The 20225-nt window shown below is 43.3% G+C and overlaps 2 protein-coding genes across 3 annotated transcripts; one reads left to right on the top strand and one right to left on the bottom strand.

The window, feature by feature from the left end:
• Positions 1-1979: 1979 nt before the first annotated feature.
• Positions 1980-10855, bottom strand: marchf4b (membrane associated ring-CH-type finger 4b). 2 transcript variants are annotated; one of them, XM_037488793.2, is made up of 5 exons: positions 10498-10855; positions 9461-10143; positions 4503-4658; positions 3623-3815; positions 1980-2602 (listed from the first exon to the last, which is right to left on the bottom strand). In XM_037488793.2, the coding sequence occupies exons 2-5, from the start codon at positions 9875-9877 to the stop codon at positions 2163-2165; spliced, it is 1206 nt and encodes a 401-aa protein (XP_037344690.2). In that variant the 5' UTR covers positions 9878-10143; positions 10498-10855; the 3' UTR covers positions 1980-2162. The 2 variants fall into 2 exon arrangements, with proteins under 2 accessions (XP_037344690.2, XP_037344688.2); XM_037488791.2 differs by having other exon boundaries at positions 9461-10855.
• A 573-nt stretch (positions 10856-11428) lies between these two features.
• smarcal1 (SWI/SNF related, matrix associated, actin dependent regulator of chromatin, subfamily a-like 1) lies at positions 11429-20156 on the top strand. The gene is made up of 17 exons (XM_037489432.2): positions 11429-12327; positions 12422-12767; positions 13217-13267; positions 13356-13616; positions 13736-13786; positions 13885-14068; positions 14258-14408; positions 15534-15695; positions 15812-15877; positions 16599-16739; positions 17331-17549; positions 17925-17995; positions 18217-18319; positions 18520-18702; positions 19267-19367; positions 19577-19673; positions 19817-20156. The coding sequence occupies exons 1-17, from the start codon at positions 11986-11988 to the stop codon at positions 19952-19954; spliced, it is 2667 nt and encodes an 888-aa protein (XP_037345329.2). The 5' UTR covers positions 11429-11985; the 3' UTR covers positions 19955-20156.
• The last annotated feature ends 69 nt before the right edge of the window (positions 20157-20225 follow it).

Here is a 20225-nt window from a genome sequence, read left to right as displayed (position 1 = left end):
TCCTCTAATATCAATGCAGATGCCCTGGAGTAGGGCTCTACATCAGGCCTGTCTTTTCTGTGACAATTAACCCAAAAGATTCTGCCTCAGGCTTCAGTCATTCTGGACTCAGGACAGGTGTCAGTCTCTGTATGAAAAAGGATGGGTTTAAAAGGGTAAAGAACCTAACTCTAACACACTGTCTTACGTTTCTCCAAATATTATCACTGATCCGAGCCTCTTTAAAACAACTGTCACTTCATCAATCCTCGACAATTATTATGTATAAGTAGCAGAGAGTGAATGCCCGTCTGATAACACACACACACACACACACACACACACACACATATATATATATATATATATATATATATATATATATATATATATATTAAAAAGTCTTCAAATAGCCCAGTAGCCGTATTCAATTTGCCCAGTCAATGGGCAAGGTTCAATACTGTGTGAAGTCTGCAAAAAATGGTTTTAGGGTCAATTTTCTGCAGATGAAAGCAGTGCTTATAGAACAGTTTTTTTTATACTATTACCACAAGAAATCTTTTTATGAATTTCACTCAGGCTTTGCAAATGGCCTCAATTATTTGCCTCAACTGAGATGTTAGGATTATTAAAAGCTTTAACATTTGACAGAAATCTGATTGATGAGTTTGATGAATCACTTTTTCTCAATAAAACATACAATATACAAACCAAAAAGGAATTTGCTTAGTTTGAATTTAGTCTCATTTCATGTTTAAATAATATTTAGTATCGACATGAAAATGTATTGCACAACTTGAATTGTTTAGTGAATGATGTCCGTTAGAAAGAAATTGCCTTAAAACAAAATAAAATAGAAGAATAGGAAGTTATTTGCATGAAGAAGATATTATATCATCATGTCAAATGGAGTGCAGTTGAATATAAACACTGCTGAAGATGTACTCCATAAAAATATTCCTGTGCATTTGGTTGTTTATTTTAGTTTAGTTACAAAGCTATGTTAGCGTGCGTGTTTGGAGAGACGAGGTGTGAAGAGAACTGAGGCAAACGGAATCACAATGAACTCCCTGCAACCTCCCAGCTCTTTGCAAGCTGAATCTATCCAGCAGCCTCCCACCCATTGATATCAGCACTTCATGGCTTAAATAATTCAGCAGAAAAATCATGGCCCTCTACCTGACTCTCTGTAGATACTCTACTCCTGGCATTTGATTATAATGAGCAACAGCAGCTGCAAAATCACCGATCCACCAGGAAATGTGCGGATTATAAAGAAGGATCAATAATGCAGGTAGTGCATATCATGACTATTCTTTGTTTTCCCATCAATACATTAATGAAATTCTCTGCTAAACAAGTAAATATGTTTAAATTGTGGTGTACTGCTGCTTTGCATAGAAACCCACAGGAACAAGTTGCATGACATAAAAGCTTCTCATTCATATTAGATGTATTCTTAGGCTGAAGTTAGTTTCTATCTAATGAGCAAAGTGTTTCTGAGGCGGAGCTCCTGAAAAACATTTCCTACTGTGACCATCTTTGGGCTTTTGGATTTTTTTATGTATCTTGCTAGTATCTAAATGAGACTCTTCCCTGCATAGCATCACACTTGTCAGCCTGTTGAAGTCGTAATGATGGAACAAGAACTACTACAAAGCTGAAAATATACTTTTGTTTGTGAATTACTTTAGGGAATTGTTCACTGCTCAATCTTGAGTTTATTTGTTTTTGCCCTTCTATACATTTTCCAGCTTACATACTGCAACTGTATCTATGATTCTATTTTTCTATTTTTTATTTGTTGGTGGTCAACGTGAAATTTTTGACCAGTGCTATGTAACACAAACAGATTCAGGTTATGGTAATGAGCATCTAAGCTCAGAAGCTCTCTCATGGAGGATTTTTTGCAAAGCTCAGAATCGGACAATGATACACAGCCTATATACCTAGCAAATATTATTTACCCCAAATATAAAAAATAATAAATTTCCAACCAATTGTGCAAATCAAACCACTTTGACTTTTATTCAATGCACATAAGAACATCAGAGATGCTTTTTGAAACAAACAAGAACACATGGTGTTAATCCAGTTGAGATGAGTCTTTTCCACCTCCTCCAACTGTCGCCTAGTTCATAAATCGTTCACCTCCATGTGAGATAAGGCCTCTAACGGACTCCTCAGACCGTCGTGACTCTCATGACCAGCTCTCGTGCGCCGCTGCTCGGTTGTCCGCGGACCTCTGCCTGCCTGAGGTGACTGAGGAGGTGGAGGAGGCTGTAGGGACAGTGCTGGTCCTGCACCTCGCTGCCGCTGCCGGGGTCCACATTTGCTGCCATTTCCTCCGCGGCAGCCGCCGCCGCCGCCACCGCCACCGCGGTCGTGGAGGTGGAGCCGTCGGCCGCGGAGGCCACCGCCATCAGCGAGGAGGTGGAGGTGGAGGCGCCTACGCCAGTCTGATAACCCGGGCTGGGCTGAGGCAGAGTCCTGTCCACAGGGGCGTTCTTCAGGTCTTCACTGTCCATGGACTTACAGTAGTTCAGGACCTTCCACTGCTGGTTGACGGCCTGCCAGCGGTGGAATATACGAAACACGGAGGGCCCCTCGTGGACAATCAGTGCTGTGGAGATCAGAGCATCGATCAGACGATGGTACTGCCTGGCAGCGGGGTCTTTGTCGCCACAAAGTGAAACATATCTCTGCCGCAGTAGATTCACTTCAAAGTAGCAGTACAAAACAGCTAATCTTTAAAGTACTGCAGCATAACCTGAGATATGATTTGTTTGAGGAATTCTAGACAGACACAACTTAGGACACAGCAATCCTCACCACTTTGGGATTTATGTAAGGAGAAATGACGCATCTGCTCTCTGGGGTTGTTCAATACAATCTTATCACAGTTTAAAATTGCTTATTGATTTATGTTCATTGCACTCTGTATCTGGGAAATTGAAATTATTGTGCAACAAGAGCTCTTTGGACCCTGACATTTTACTGCTTTTATTCCACTATAAAGTGTGTGAAGGGAAATACTGTAAAAACGGGATGTTTTGCTGAGCTGATTACCTTCTGTGCAATCATCTCCACTTAAGCCTGCATTCAAAACTGTATGATAGAATGTCGTCCTTTGATGTAAGAAGTTATGTTTTCTGCTGTAGCAGTCTGCTAAAACAGTTAATTATTTCTAACCTTTTCCATTTTTTTTGGATAGAATCCTGTCTCTCCTCTTCAGCTGTGTGGATAAGTGAAAGTGAGGTGTTTGTGTCTGCTTGGTGACAAGTTAATCTCTTTAAAGTGCAGAGTTAATGAATCCACAGTCAATCTTCTCCACCAAACCGGAGACGATCGATCTCCTCTTTCTCTTATCCTGCTGTCTATTGCAGCAGTAAAGAGTGTTCTTTTAGACGCAGAGTACGGCGTTTCATTCAATGGCCAAAGCAGGGAAAAATAATCAAGAGGAAGACAGCAGGCTGAAGGTGAACGTGACTAGTTTGAATCTGGACACAAATCCAGAAGATGGTTACATTACATTATGTTTGCTTTTCCTGTTGAATATAATATCATTCACAGTCTTAAAGTTCGCAGGAAGTTCGAAATGTTCTAAACAAGCAGTAGACCAATGTGAAATCTTGCACCTCACCGATGCAGACGATGTCCATGAAGCCGTACATGCCGTAGCAGATCTGGAATAGCAGATCTTGCCTCTGCCAGCGGGCCGACGGGCTGAAGGACGACCACACCAGCCAGGAGATACTGGCCATGAGGAACAGGGAGCCCAGGACGGCGGCTGCTATCTGCACTTTCTCTATCACCGTCAAGGAGATGGCTTGCCACTGCAGGAAGACAAAGACCGCAGTCAATTTCTCTTTTTAACTCCACTGAGTATGTGGGAAGCGCTGAGGACAAAGACAGGAACAAATACATTGAAAGCAAGTGCCAACAAGAGAAAGATACAAACAATGAGTACTGATTGAAATGCATTCGTTAAAAGTTTCGTGCTATAGGATTATACGGGCTGACTAGTCCTCAAAAAGGGAATACTGCCATACGCCATTAATACAGACAGTGGGACATGTATGGAAATCAAATGAATTATTGAGATTGGAGATTTGTTTAGTAAATGTCCTTTGACAGAAGACCCATCATACGACCAAAGTCTAAAGTGAGAAGTTGTTTCTGCTCATATTTCTGTGTTAGACATCAAAAGGAAACCAAACCTTGTTGAATTAAAAACATGTCCTTTCAACTTTTGTTGAATTCCACGGTTTATGATCAGAAAAAGAGAGATTCATTCCTGGGAATGTTGCTTTGTCCCAAAGAAATGTTGATATTAAAACTGGAAGGAACTCTGCATGAGTCCCAGTGAAGAAGGGTCAGGAGCTCATAAACCCAAAGAATCTTGGTTGTCTGTATTTCTTTAGGACTGTTATGATGTACTGTAATATTTTCAACCTTGATTCTGGATCCAGCTCTTTTGCTTTGAAATGCCTGCAGTGCTGCCCTTTACACCCACAGCTCACCTGGAGCGGGTTCTTGGTGCTGATGGCGATGACCTGGTATTTGTAGTAGCAGAGCTCACATGCCCAGGAGCCTCTCTCGCTGATCCATTTGATGAGGCAGGGATGGTGGGTGCAGCGTACCGACCCGTTGCACCGACATGGGCTCAGGAGCTCCCCCTATAGGAGAGAACTAATCAATGCCAGAACCCCACGACAAGAATTTTGGCTCAACATGAACCTGCCTGTGCAACACTGTGAAGTAAGCGACCCAAGCAGTGCTTTGTGATTCAGGGTAAATATCTCCCCTCCCCCCCCCCCCCCCCCCCCCCCGAAGCAATCATCACTTGCCTGGTAATCCTTTGTTTACTCCCTGTATTTACTGTGTGCCGCTAACCTTTTAACATGCAGTACACTGCAGGTTAAACTGCAGAAATACATTGTTTTTGAAGTTCTTTGTGCTAGCCTATTGATTTTTTTGAAAGCGTGGCATGCTCAATCAGGCAAGCAAGCATGCACACACACACGCGCGCACTCAGTCACATTACAGCAGGACAGGTGTGAAATGAAAGCTTTGCCCCACGGCCACAGCGAGTAGACAGGCAACATACTTGAATCCTTGTACTTGAAAAGTGCAGAATTATTCACAGAAGGTTTTATCAATGAGAAAAACAACCAAGCTATAAAAACACTGCCGTAAATGTACACTGCTCTTAAATGAAATGTTGCTGTCACCTAAACATAAATATTCTTTTGAAGTTGTAGAATGAATAACAAACAAAATCATTTTCACCTTTACTCTTTCTTGCCCCACTTTCTGCTTTCAGTGCGTCCTCCTCTGACTACACATGAGCTTTCTTTAAGTATGAAAATCCTGTGTCTTAATTAACTATTAAGATAAAATGTGGTTACGCTCAAGGCTGCAGTTGCTTAGATCTCAAAGAGAAAAACAGACATTCACTGAAGCACCCCAGAAGAGTAAAAATCTGTTTTTGAGAAGCCTTTGATCCGGACAATATCATCAATTCACTCCCGAAAAGGTGGTCAGACTTGAGAACTCCAAACCCATCAGCTAAGATAATACGAAAGCACTAAATTTGCTATCAGGCTTTCACTTAACAGCAATATGTGCTCAGCCAAAACGAGTCATTACTCTCAAGTCGTATCCTGAGGATGTGAGATTTATAATCTTTAACCGTGGGCCACGAGCTCACATGAATATATTGTCATATTGGATTTAGACGATGACCCAAAAGATGCAGGCCCGCCAGCTTTTTTAGGTCCTGACCTGTAAAGCACTTTGGATCCATAAAAACCGGACCTTCTTGTGTAGACGTGTTGATCTTAGTTGGACTGAACAAAAAACACGTAGTGAATGAAAGAATAAATTAGCCAAACACCTCTGCTGTGAGAGCGCTCCCCTGCTCTCTGAGCTGCGCCATTCAATTCGAAAGCCACAGATTTGTTAATTCAATATGAAATATGGCCCAGTACCCGTCTACCATCAATACAGCACAGAGATTGAAGGAAGAAATCCAAAAGAAAAGTTTCCAAATGATCTCTCCGAGGCATTAACGGGCTGACATGTCTGACAGACGGAGCGGCACCCTGCTCGAGGAGAAGGGAGGAAAAATTAGGGAGCTAGAGGAGAAAAGGCCCATCTACAGATGGCCGGGGTGGGAGTGTGTTGGCAGGAGCCCGAGAACACTTCTGCCGTGTCCAGTGGGACTCAGACCGCTCACTGTGACTGCCCCGACTGCAGCCAAGAGCTGAAACCTATACCGCTCCATTACAACGGAGGCTGGAGGGAGCAGAGGAGACGGATAACAAATGTGACATTACAGCCCATACATACAGAAAGGGACAACCGAATGTCCTTTTGTTGATCAAACGTCAATGGGCATTCAAAATAATAACAATAGAAAAACGTATTAATAATCTGATTGATGTGATGGCATTGACCCTGTTTATTCCCTTTCTCTGAGCCGCATGTTCCTAAAAACACCTCAGTGCACCTTATTTTCTCATAAAATTGGATTCACTTCCAATATTGGGACATGAAACTAAATTGGTTTGCTATTAACATTTCTTTAAGGTCTGGATTCAATGCAAGTTGACTCTATTAACTCTACAGCAGGTCGAGGGGAAATTGTGGTGTAATAAACTGGCTTCACATTCGGTACACAAGCATGAACTTTGTTCAGACTGCAGCCTGCAATACTGCAGTTATTTGAAAAGCTGCTTCATAGGCTAATTTTAACCATAGTCAGTTAGTTAGAGGGTAAAGAATTATCACAAAAAGAATAATTAATATTCACCTGTCATTCACCTGACTTATAAAACAACGACTGCATGTTGTTAATTTTACAGCCAACTAATGGTTAAAAGTAATAAAATTAAAGTAAGGCCAAAATATGTTGCCTGCTGGCTTGTTTATACCCCATTTTCAACAACTGGAAGAGGAGTTTTTCCATGTTCATGTGATGGAGTACAGAGGCATTACGCCTCTGTACTGTGGGGCCATTAAGACAGAATTATGCTAAAAATGACCCCTTAAGGCTTTGAAGTGTTTCTCAGACAAGCACACTGTGCAAGTATATTATCTTTGTTATGATATAGGAAGAGATAACCGATTTTTTTCTTCTAAGCAGCAGGGACCCACATACACATATTTTTAACATTGGACCCAAAGGGCACTTCAATGTAATAACGCATAACAATTCCAGTTTATTCTCCACACTGATATATTTCATTACTTTATCTTGTAAATCCCTTTTGAAATGGCATTTTTATATGCTTGTGCACTATATGACTTCTACTTTGACATCGCTGTGATCTGAAAATAGAGCTAAGATAATGCTTATTTCCTGAGAGACAAGGTCAGGATCAAGTCTGAAAACACATGCTTGAATAAAGCAAGTGCACGAGGTGAGCCGGTGCCCGTATAGCTTGTCGCTAACCTTCAATAGGGAATATGTCTCATGTAAATTATAATACATGAACAACTTTGGAGTCTATGATAAAAGATGCAAGCCTTTGTGACATTGGCTCAGATGTTTATTACAAGGTGTATGATGGTGAATGTTTTTTTTAACTCCATCAGAAGGAGTCTGGCTTAAATGATCGTTGAAAGAGTTACTGGTCTTTGTAATCATTCCTCCACCGCTTCATTGTGTGAGTGTACTGGGGGTGATGCTTCAACTGGATATGACCCAAAGTTTTGCCAGTATTGTGCGTGTTAAGTATTGTATTCATCAAAATTGAGAAATTAAACGTTCCTGGCTTTTTTTTAAAAACAGAGGGACTTGGATTGTTAATCGCAGAGGGCACCTCAAAGAAAATGACAGAAATTTGATTAGATAGACTTATTAGATGGTTTTATGTGATATTAAATCAGCGTACAATCATTTTTCAAAAGGTTGCCTCTGTCAGACACTCAAGGCCGTTTCTAGTGCGGTGCTTGAGGAAAGCAATGTCTTTCGCTCCATTCTTTACTCTGTCTTGAGTATCTCAGCCTTGGGGATGGAAATGTTTTCGAGGTGGATTTTCAGATCGGATACTGGCTGCCTCTGTCTATGTGACAACCTGGAGGCTATGGAAGAGCAGAGGATAACTAATGTGTCCACTGCCTGCATCACACAGTGGCCCACACAGACAGACAACTCATCTCTCTTTTCCAAATGGAGAGTCCGTGCTCTTTGTTCCCATTTATACCTCATGCAGATCCAGATCTGGATTTCACCCAAACCAACAGCGGAGATGGCAAGACAGGGACGGCCGGCGATGGATATGAACTTGCATGACGAAAAGATGGCATGGAATCAAATGCTATTGACCGGCTGCAGCGTCTCAAGGGATAATCAAGGAGCTGAGTCGGACGAGGCCATGGGAAACTCTGCAAATTGGGAAAGTGGTGCTCTGTATTCACTGCAGTGTGCTGACTATCTGGAGTTCAAAAATGACAAGGGTGAGGCCTTGTCTTTTAATCTCACAAGCAGACCCCATGTCAATGATAATTAACACGCCTGTGCTCAGGGGTTGAGGGATGCTCAGTATCGCTGTGGGAGTCACTATCTGATGAAACATTGATATTTTATATTGGCCATTCACAGCGCAATGGCCATGAAATGATACAGTTCAACCGGAAGCTTGAGTAAAGGAAAAGCATGAGCACGGACTGACGGGTAATAACTCATGTTCTACACCTCAGTTTTCACACGTTACGCTTTTTGCAACCTCCTGACCTCCATTACTGATTGGCGAGGTGTGACATATTTGTCGATGTGGCTTCAAAGGCTCAGTCAAACACTGTAACTAATGTGTCAGCAAATTGCTGAGAGCGTGCTTGTCTGGTCTAGTTTGATATTATTTATTGTAGCACACCTGATTGATGGAGTGTGACGTTATCATCAATATGGCCCCAAAGATGGAGGCATGTGGTATGAAGGCTTTTGCCTTCGGTTCTGTGGCCATTCTTCTTCCTTTCTTTTTTTGTTGCTGTTTCCAGAGTGTGTGTGTGTGAACAGCAGAGTGAGAGGAATTATTTGATTTTTTTATGCATGAAATGGGTCGATGTGATTTCACAGTTGTTGCTGAATCTCTGTGTATGTGTCGACTTGTCAACCATGGGGCCAAGGTCTAACTACCCATATCGCTGCTATCGTTGCTGTTTCAAGTCGCGCAAAAGGATGAGTGCAGGATGCAGGTCACAGGCCAGAGGGTTGCTTATTAAGAGGTAGGGAGCAGGTTTTGTCACTGGGAAAAAATGTTGGATCAGTGATTTCTCATGTAGAGACTTTTTTGGATCTAAATGGTGAAACACCTGATCTGGTCTTCTGTTATCATACTCCTTGGAGAGCTAGTTGACACCAGCAGATTCCATTTCAGATTTCAGACAGAAGTAATGTAAAAAATAGTTTTATGGATCAGATCCACATATAAACATATGTCACCGCTGAACACATATAAATAAATTGACTTACGTATTCTGGTCCCTGGAAGCAGATCCTGCACAAGGGTGTCCTGAAACCACTTTCCGTGTAGCTGGTGAGGGAGAATCTCTCCTCCAGTTTGCCCTTCGAGCAGTCATCGGAGGAGCTGCTGCAGCCGCGCAGGGCCGCCGACAGCTCCGCAGCGTCAACCCAGCACGACCGCTCTCCGGCCGACGTGCCCGTGGCCCCCGCCGCAGTCGGAGCAACCCGGTCCCCCGCGTGCTGATGGCTCCGCGCTAACGTGTTGTTGTTGTCGGGGACGACGACGCACGTTTCGCGGCTGTCCGTGCCTTGGACGCTCATGGGGGTCGGCGGGGGCAGCGGTGTCGGTGGCCCGAGAAGGAGCAGCCTCAGGTCACCGAGCAGGACGCAGCAGCGGCTCTTCAGCATGCCCGGGCCGCGCAGCATGAGGCTGTGTCCGGCCACAAACTCACAGCACCATGCGGAGGTCAACGCTTTCTCATGTGTCGTTGAATGCGCCGTGCGGGTTGCGATTTTCCAGCGTTTGTTGGGTTTGCAAGAAGCCGTTTTAGTTTGCTGTGTTGATATAGGTATGTTCTAATTGAAAGTCGCTTATTGTCTTGATACGATGATAGAAAACCAAAAGGCAAATAAATCCCATCGATGCAAACAAGTGTCTGAAGCCATTAAGTTAAAAAAAAAAAATGAAACCGCTAAAAATAAAAAAAGGAAAGCCACATGTTAGATTGAGAGGAATATGCATTCAAGTAATAAAGCTATGGCTTGTTCACTCTGCTAATTGTCAGCCTGCTCTGTTCAACATAAACTATCTAGGCTTCACCCTCCAGATTCACGAGTGCACAGCGCATCAAATCTGCCTTTGATACAATGGACTGATGGAGACTAACAACACGTCAGCCCTCATTCTTTGCAATTCAAACAGGCTCTCACAACAACATCGAGACACTCTTTGTAAACCATCAGAGCTCAGATTACTGTCGACGTATTCGGCTTTCACAGCAAATCAAGTCAATTGACGGCGTGCCACGAAGCAAAATCGGTCTTACCTGAAGGACCACCCAAAATTGCTATACGACTCACAGTTTCAGGATGTTTTTTTCTTCTTCGCGTAAATCTCCTGCTAGGCTGCAGGTCGTTGACAAGTCTGCGTGAAGCTTACATCCCAAATTACCGAATTCCCATGTTCCATGCGTAGAAATCCCTCCGTTAAAATCCAACACGATGGTCGGACTGTCCTGTTCTGGGTGAAAGCATCCGTAGCCCCCAATTCTACCGTGATCATTGGCTGCTGAATCGCTGCTGCAGCTGCAGCTTCAGCACCATGATTCCTGGGACAGCTCCCAGACGCTACACGTCACCACCGCGCAGTGATGCAAGCAGCCAGCTCACATTCAACTGAGACGAATGCACAAAGAAATGGTCAAATTAGCACCCATCGTTGTAGAGTGAGGCATTTAGTAGAAGGTGATGAATATATGAATATATTTTGTTTTTATAGAAGTTGACGTTTACTGCCTTTCATCAGAAAAACAGAGAGCAGAAAATTTAAGTTGAACCAAAATTATTCATAAAGTCACAGTTCACAGTTCAAAACAATGATAAAAATGATAAACATCCATTGAAAAGGCCAAAGGCAGTGGAGTATAGTATCGACAAAAATCATAAATCCAATAATTGAGCGAAGGCCAAATGTGCTTGGTTCATTTTCAGCATTGATGAATGATGCTGACGTGAGAGACTTTTGCAAAAGTCTCTGTCTTGGAGTCAAGTAAGATGCTTGTAGCCATTGGATTAATATTTAATAGATTACCAAGAGTCCTGCTGGTTTTGAATATGCTAAAGTTCACAGCAATTAAGGAAGACATTTTCACATCCATTGGAACCACATAACTCCAAATATATAAGTAAACATGCTGGTTATTTTTTCTTATAACAAATACCTTCACAGGATAACTACATATTATCGACACGACAAAATAGAATATCAACGTATTAACCACCACCTTTTATTGTGACAGGTCTGTCTATGCGATCTCTCTTCAACCCAAAACGCCTTATCCACGTGCCTGCTTGTTGTTCTACGTCACTTCCTGCGCGGCAAATATTTGAAAAGCTATCAAATGTTCGACTTATGTTAGCTTAAAATTTTCATTTTCACCCGACTTCTTCCGGGTTGTCCATGTCGTCTTTTTACCACACTATTGTGTTTATTTAAGCCACTGTCGACATTATGTTGACTAGTGTTGCTAGGTAACTAACGTTAGGCGTTACCGTCACCGAAGCCGTGCTAACCATGCTAACCATATTAGCAGCTAAGCTTACCTTTAGCGAGGGCAGCCGCACTAATACAAGTTTGAGACATTTATAAATAACAGTGGTACTAGTGCTGATAGTCCAGATGGGTCCACACGGCTCGCATGTACGTGGGTAACTAACGTTAAAGCTAGATGTCTTGGCTTGCGAGGACTATGACTGATACTCCTCCCGAAGTTGTGTAACGTTAAGTAGCATTAGTTTAAGCAAAGTTGATCATCATGTCAAATCAACTGACAGCAGAGCAGCAACGAAAGATTGAGGAAAACAGGCAGAGGGCTTTGCAGAGAAGAGCTCAAAGACTTGGAAATACCAGCAGCATCAATACGAACACGCCAGTGAGCATCAGCCGCACTTCTGTGCAGGTACAGCCCTCGGATCATGCCGCCCATCACCGACACCCAGGAGCACTCGGCTCAGCGTTGGCACCAGAACGGGTTGTTCAACCCTTCAAAAGGGATCTTACGAGCTTCAATAACTATAATCAAGGCCAAAAGTATAAGCAGCTCAATGCCAACCAAATCAAACAAGGTCCTCTCCATAACTCCGCTTCCACAAGACAGGTGAGATTTGTGCTGTATTATTTAATCATTTGATGTTTTGAGGACAGAAAGCGTTATGGTGATTCCTAATTCCTTGCTTCGTCCTTCCTTGTAGATACAAGTCATTGACCCGCTTCCTCAGGCGCAAAGTCAACATGTGAGCAGTCCCGTCTATCCTGTTGGTGGAAGCTTTGGTGCAAAGCCGGCTCATCCCGAACCTAACGTCACCGCCGGCGGCTCTGGTGGTGCGGTGGATTCCTTCTACAAGCAAACCAGTAAACCAAACCACAGGTCCGTGGCACAGCTCCCCTCCAATTCATCCACTTCAAATGCTGCTAAAAAGCCTGCCATCGCCGTAAGAGGAAAATGTTTACCCCACACGGAGGGCCGCTTCAGGGTAGAGGTGGGCTACCACTTAGGGTTGATTGCTGTTTTCAAATCCATCGCCTCAAAGAACTATGGTAAGTACCTGCTATGCTGTTTCACTGCCACACACAACACAACACAAGTGTGTCAACACATAATATTCAAGATGGACACAACGACAATAACTGTCAACATTTATTTTCTCCTGCTTGGTTTCCATACTGTATATCCTTATACCAAAGTAAATAAACAATGGAATTAAAACACCACCATGTAAAAAACCACCATTGTTTTTTCAGTGCTGACTTTTTGTACCGTGCAGCAGATAAATAAAACCCAACCTGAGGGCTCGATTGCGTCCTCGCACATAATCTGGACTACCAGCACTCACTGACTGAACTCACAGCTGTACAAAGCTAAATGCATTCAACTTCCATTATAAACCATATCACACTAGTGTTTATGTAGCTTGTATCTGGTTATGTGTGTCCGTCTGAATGTCAGCACTGTCTTTTGAATAATGAAGTATTCTGTTCTTCCTTAGAACCTGCCACAAAGATTTGGAGCTTCAGTCTGGAGGACTATCAACAGCTAAGTACGAACATCTGAGAAATATTGATGGGAACATGCACTTCTAATTTATTCCTCACTGAAGTAGGCTAAATCAAATGTATTTGTTGCAGTGGAAGAAGCGGCTGCTATACCCTCCGTGTCCCTGAGGCCTTTGGAGGGAACGGAATCAGTGGATGTGGCCGAGGCCACCTGCCGAGCTCGCGACGGCGCAGCGCTGGGCGCTCTGCTGAAGCTGTGCAGCGGCTGGCAGAAACCTGGAGCCACTCTGCATGGCACGTGCGTCATGGTGTCTCCGGCGCGGTTTGAGGTTGACGTCGGTTACCACGCCGACGTCGTCGCGGCATTCAAGCAGATGCCGACCAAGAGCTACGGTAACAGTGAAATTATGCTCATCGGTTTCATCTTCCGGTCTTCTTTGCCATCTCTGATCATGTTGTGTTTGCATTTGACAGCTTTTGACGCGCAGCATTGGGTCATTTTTATGTTGCAGACATGAAAACCAGAAAGTGGAGCTTCTCACTGGGGGATTACAAGAGACTCTGTGAGTGACAACGTTATTTAGCAATGCTCATCTCCGTGGTCCTGTTTGTGTCGGTTCCACTTGCCACCTCGTGTGACCGCGTTGTGCCCCGCACCCAGTGGATCTCCTCAGCGGGATAGCAGCAGTGGAGGTGGAGCCTCTGCCCAAGGCAGTAGTCCAGGCATTCTCTGCCAGGTTTGACGGGACTGAAGCCAGGTCTTTAGATGTCCCTGAGGCCGACCTCTCCGCCATCGACCCCTCGCTCACCTGCAGCCTCATGCCCTTCCAGAGGGACGGAGTCAAGTAGGTGTCTTCGCAAAGCCTTTTTGGGATCTTCTGCACTGAGTGTCCAATAATTCTATGCCATCTGTAATTGGCTAAATTGTGTGAAAATAAGGACACAGTTGTCATAATAAGGGAGGATTTTGGAACAGTGTGACCACCCTCTGTCCGGCTGCTGCTTTTAATTTTAGCGTTTTTGTGTCCTTGCAGTTTTGCGGTGTCCAAACAAGGCCGCCTCCTCCTGGCTGATGACATGGGCCTGGGAAAGACTGTGCAGGCCATCTGTATCGCAGCCTACTACAGGAGTGAGTGGCCCTTGCTAGTGGTGGCTCCCTCCTCTGTGCGATTCACATGGGCCGAGGTAAAAGAGTGGTGTTTTTTTGCAGTGGGTGTTTTAAAGTGTTAGTTTTTTTCCTTTCTTAACATTTAATTGTGCCAATATCGCTCTAAATCAAGGAGGCAGACGGCCTCTTTAGTATATTCTTCTTCTCTCCTTGGATGCGCTACATTATCATGCATCTTTCTGCTTGGAGCTCGTCTGCATTTCAGGAATGTTAATACAAAGGGCTGCTTGTATTGTATTTGATACTTATACCCCAGTAGGGGAGATGGCAGTATTACATTAATTTCTGGCTCTACAGTTTTCCTTTGTTGAATCCTTTTGTTTTCATCTGACATTGCTGAAACTTTAAATATTTTCACACACAATATTCAGTATGGCTTTTTTGAAAAATGTCCTTATTTTAAAATACATTTTTACAGAAGAGCTAGACTGGTCTTTGACTACAAGGCCATTATGACGGCCCCCCGCACTCGGCCTCATTTAAATGTCAGCCTCTTTGTTCTATATCACCACTTTCTAATTTCATATTGGGTGTCCCTTTTCTCATATTGTCGTCTCATTTTCGGCAGCATCTATTGTCTGCATTACCGGGCTTCACTAGCGGCACATTTTCAGAGGAGCTTTACTTGGCTTTCTGTCTATTGACACAACGAGACAGTCTGCTCTCTAAATAGATTTCTTGGCTCAAGCACAGTCTTCAAATCAAAACTTGGAATCGCCGAGGAGGGTTTAGTCACAGGATGTCGACCTATTAAAGTTACTATGTCCGCCTTTTTTTTTTTTTATCTGCACTGTTCTTTTTGTGCATTTGGCCAAATCTACTGCAGAACACGGAAGCTATAATTTGTGAGGTTAAGTCCAGTTGACAGGCGAATGGGGAGCAAGTAAGAGGACTGTCAGAAACACTTGGACTGCAGGGGACATTTTTCTTTACTACATGATGGGTTATTTCTAAAAGGGAACGCTGTCACAGCAGTTGAAATGAATTGTTTGCAATTAGTCATGTTAAATCGTGCTGTCGGTAACACAATTGTAATTGGCTGTCTCCGTAGTGCTCATTGCTCATTTCAGAGTCTCGACTGCGTACGGCCTGAGAGTCCTTCCTTCTGCTTCTCTGACATGACTAATTATCTGTGCCCGAAGGCCTTCAGGCGCTGGCTCCCCTCCCTGAGTCCTGACAGCATCAACGTGGTGGTGAAGGCCAAAGACGACCTGCGGTCCGGTTTGGTCAACATCATCAGCTACGACCTGCTGAGCAGGATGGACAAGCTGCAGCTGGGACATCGCTTCAATGTTCTCATCATGGTTTGTTTCTAATTCAGTTATTCGTTATTGATGTGTTTTTATTTTCTGTATTCTTTTCCCTGAGAGCAACTTCTGTCTATTTTAAGCAAAATGTATGATATTGTTGTTCTGTGCAGGACGAGTGTCACTTTCTGAAGAACATGAAGACTGCTCGTTGTAAAGCAGCTTTGCCGTTGCTGAAGGTGCGTATTCTTCTCCTCTCTTTCATTCAATGTTTTAGTTTGATTGTTAATTATCTTAACATTCACCCAATTTCCCATCTTTTTACTCGTTACTACACAAATGTTCAAAGCAGCGCATCGAAGAATAACAAATTCGGTCTGTTCAAAGAAGGAGATTTGCATTTGGTATCAGGTTGTAACCTTGCTTCATCCACCATAGAAAAGGTTATTTTACATTCAGGTTCATTAAGATTCTTCAATTGAGACGCAGATTTACATAAAATTGGCGGTCAAACCCACCTCGGGCCAGTTAACCAGTTTAATGGGAAACCAGATCTGGGATTTCTTACATCGGACAAAGACCATGTTTTTGCCTCAACCAGCAGTATTTGTGCCATTAAAGCAAAATGTTTAGGAAGAATCTTCACTCAAAGTGAACAAGGATCACTGCACCACCATTCAAAACCTTTTCCACGCAAAGGACTTTTTTATTATTATTATTATTTTTAATTTATTCAAACACTACATGCATCTATTAATTTCCCCTACAACACATGTCTTCTTTTAATTATACATTGGGATCCCTAAAATTAAAGTGTATTTTTCCCTGTGACGACACATTAGAGATGTGTATTTACCTGTAAGATGGATCCACAAACATAACCTTGCAGCATTTGGCTCCCAGTCGGGTTTCTGACTCCCTCGGCACTAATCTGATCAGAGTTGTTTTCTCCATCCTCAGGCTGCGAAGAGAGTGATTCTTCTGTCCGGGACCCCTGCCATGTCCAGACCCTCCGAGCTCTACACCCAGATCCTGGCGGTCAGGCCTACACTCTTCCCTCGCTTCCATGAGTTTGGGATGCGCTACTGCGGCGCCACACAGGTAGATGAACACACCTCAGAGGGTATGGAGGGCTTTTGGTGTGGGAATTGGGATTATTTATTCATCCACTTTACCTGCCTCACATACATGCAGCTACATATGTGAAAATGAGTGACCTCTGCAATTATGAAATTAGTACATTTAAACTGCTCTTAAGATCTCTGCAGATTCTTCTGTGGTTTTTCTTTGTCTCCACTCCACTTGTCGTTTGTTGCTCTGCTCTTTCCACTTAATCTCCTAATTAATTTGGGTGGTTTCAAGTAGGGGACAGCCTTTGAGATTTAAAGGCCAATGACAACCCTTATTTAGATGTGATGACTAACTTTGAAGTTTGTAAAGATTTTCTCTCCTTATTAAATGTCTGTTTTTGTCAAACATCCAGTTGAGCATTGATTCCTCCGTGTGAAGTCTTTCAGTTAGTTGCTTGATTGAGTGCTTCAAAACAAATATTTATTTATGTTTTAAAAAGAGCAATGACATTAGACACTTGCAGTTGAGGTTTTCCATTCAAATCAACCTCCACATCTTTGTCTCCATTCTTCCTTCCTATCACCCTCTATTCCTCTTCCTAATTCCCCGGCTCCTCTCTAGTCGACCTGGGGGTGGGACTACTCCGGCTCCTCTAACCTCGGCGAGTTGAGGCTGTTGCTCGACGAGTGTCTGATGATACGCCGCCTCAAGTCCGACGTTCTGTCCCAGCTTCCCGCTAAACAACGCAAGGTTGTCACGGTGACCATAGATGGTGTCAACACCCGCATTAAAGCAGCTCTGTCAGCTGCTGCCAAGCGGTTGGCCGATGGACACCGAAATGTAAGTTACCATCCGAAAGTCACTGACTCTGAAAGAATTCTGTCTCTATGTAATGCAAAAGCAATCAATCAAATCAAAAGGAAAGCACTGTTAAGTACAATGGGGTTATGTAACTTCAGCCCTCTACACACACACACACACACACACACACACACACACACACACACACACACACACACACAAGGAGTCTTTTCAGTCCAAAAAACACCCAAGTGCTTTTAATCTGACTTGGAATAGTTGAATAGTCTTATTTTCCATTAATGAGAGTGAGCGTAGCGGCATTGTTCATTTTGAGTAATGTCCGTCTTATCAAATCCTCAATCAGAATCCTCGGTCTGTTCTTATCTTGTGTTATTCCATATCTCCCTCTTTTAGAAAAAAGAAGAGAAACAAGCCCTCCTCGTCTTTTATAACCACACAGCGGAAGCCAAGCTGCAGGCCATTATGTAAGTACAACGGCGCTCTAATAGCCAGAGATCAGTAAGTCAATTCAGCTCAGATGATATGAGCCCCGAGATTAAAATGTAAGACGAATCCAAACCTTTGTGTCGGGGCCATAGTGCGTGTTCTGGATTTGAGATCTCTTTGAAGAGTTGTAATGAATCCATATGGGAACTGAATAGTTGTGTGACATAGTTCAGAGCTGCGGTGTTTCTGCCTCTGCCAGGGAGTACGTCACAGACATGCTGGAGTGTGGGCGGGAGAAGTTTCTCGTGTTCGCCCATCATAAGCTGGTCCTGGATCATATCGCCACCGAATTGCTAAAAAAGGTTAGTTTCGATAACCTTTTTTTCCAACCAGACTCTTAAGTCCACACTCGATAATAGCTGCAGGGAAGTGTGGGCACCAGCAGATAAGCTTAATGCTACTACAACTTGTATCATCAATCAGTGTTGAATACTTTTTTTGTATTTGCATTGGTCAGCCAACCTAAACCAATCCAACCCCTTTTTTAAAATTCCTCCCCCAGAACGTCACCCACATCCGCATTGACGGGTCCACTCCGTCAGCGGAGCGGCAGCAGCTGTGTGAGAAGTTCCAGTTCTCGACCAAGACCTGTGTGGCTGTGCTGTCCATCACCGCGGCTAACATGGGTCTCACCCTGCATGCCGCTGACCTGGTCATCTTCGCTGAGCTGTTCTGGAACCCCGGGGTAAGAAGTGGAAAGTAGGAAATACCGTATGTCGGAAATGTTTTATTTTGTAGTATTTTCCTTTTGGACTCTGTTTCGGCTGCAATGTCTTTCACTGTAGCATGAAGCCAAATAAGTTTGACTTTTGAATAAGATTAGCAGGATTTTTCTGTTTCTGTAGTCTGTTTTACCTATTTATATTTATTTTTCTCAATGTAAGTCTATAATAGCGCGTTTCCACCGAGCTGTACGGTGTGGATTTTTGGTACTTTTCTCAGTGGAGACACAAATAAAAGGGTACCGACCCGACCCGTACCGTACCGCTCGGTGGAAACGCACCATAAGGTAACTTTTTTGTTTTTTGTTTTTTTGCCCAATTATATAACGTACCCGAAAGTTGGAATAACGGGTCATATGACTTTCACAGTCCAGTGTAGTTTTGGGCTTTGATTCATATTATATATTAATAGCTGCAGGGAAGTGTGGGCACATATTATAGTACAAGTGACAGGATGATCATACAGTTCTATTGACATTTTTCCTCAAGCAGACCATTTGTCAAATAAATGCTTTTTTCCCCTGCAGATTCTCGTTCAGGCAGAGGATAGGGTGCACCGTATTGGACAAACCAGCAATGTGAACATTCACTACCTGGTTGCCAAGGGAACCGCAGACGATCACCTGTGGTATGTATCAATCAGATGGCAGAATGATCCAATTAAAACGATAATTGCACAGCATTTCAAAGTAATTGTCCTGCCCATTTCCCTGGTCTTCCACTAAGGGAACAGCAGAGGGTCTAGTCCATTAATCTGGTTTCTCTGTTATTGTAAAAAAAACAGTGAATTAAGTTGTATCTGCTCTATTATAACAATTTATCCCTTTATGGATCCAGGCCTATGATCCAGGAGAAAATGAATATCTTGGAGCAGGTGGGCCTGTCTGAATCCAACCTCTCAGACAAAGCTGTGACCGCCAGCTTCCACTCGAGGGTAAGCTTCTGCACCCGTGTAGAAATAGATGTGTTGGCCTGTTGGGTTTTCAGAAAGCATTCACCCGGAGCGCACAGAGCAAGCTAGATCCAAAGTGGTGTCTGCAGATTGAGTGATAAACCTGATGGATTGCATTGTCTCAGGACACAAACCAGAGGGGCATCATGGAGATGTTCCAGAGGTCTTTCACTGCAGGCGAAGATGAAATGGACGAAGACTTCTTACTGGAGGCTGCAAACGACTGGGAGGACACGCCGCCCCAAAACAACTCTCGGAGTTAGTTGACAAATGATGTTAACATGACTCGGTTTTTAGCGCCGCATCATGACTGATGTGAACATTCTTTCATTTGTTTTGTGAAAGTTAACAAATGTATCTGTGACATTGAAGAGATGTAAAACAATAATCTAACATACCTGTTAGACATTGTACATTTGCTTTACGCTAAGAGAAATTAAATAAATGACTAAATGAAGTTTTTTTTTGATCCACCTATATGTTGAGCCATAATGAATGTTCAGTTCAAACATTCAACATTCAGCCAAACACTAA

This window comes from Pungitius pungitius, chromosome 10 (assembly GCF_949316345.1).
Source record: "Pungitius pungitius chromosome 10, fPunPun2.1, whole genome shotgun sequence".
Taxonomy (NCBI): domain Eukaryota; kingdom Metazoa; phylum Chordata; class Actinopteri; order Perciformes; family Gasterosteidae; genus Pungitius; species Pungitius pungitius.
The sequence above is the reverse complement of the archived record's forward strand: the minus strand, read 5'-3'. Positions and strand labels throughout refer to the sequence as shown.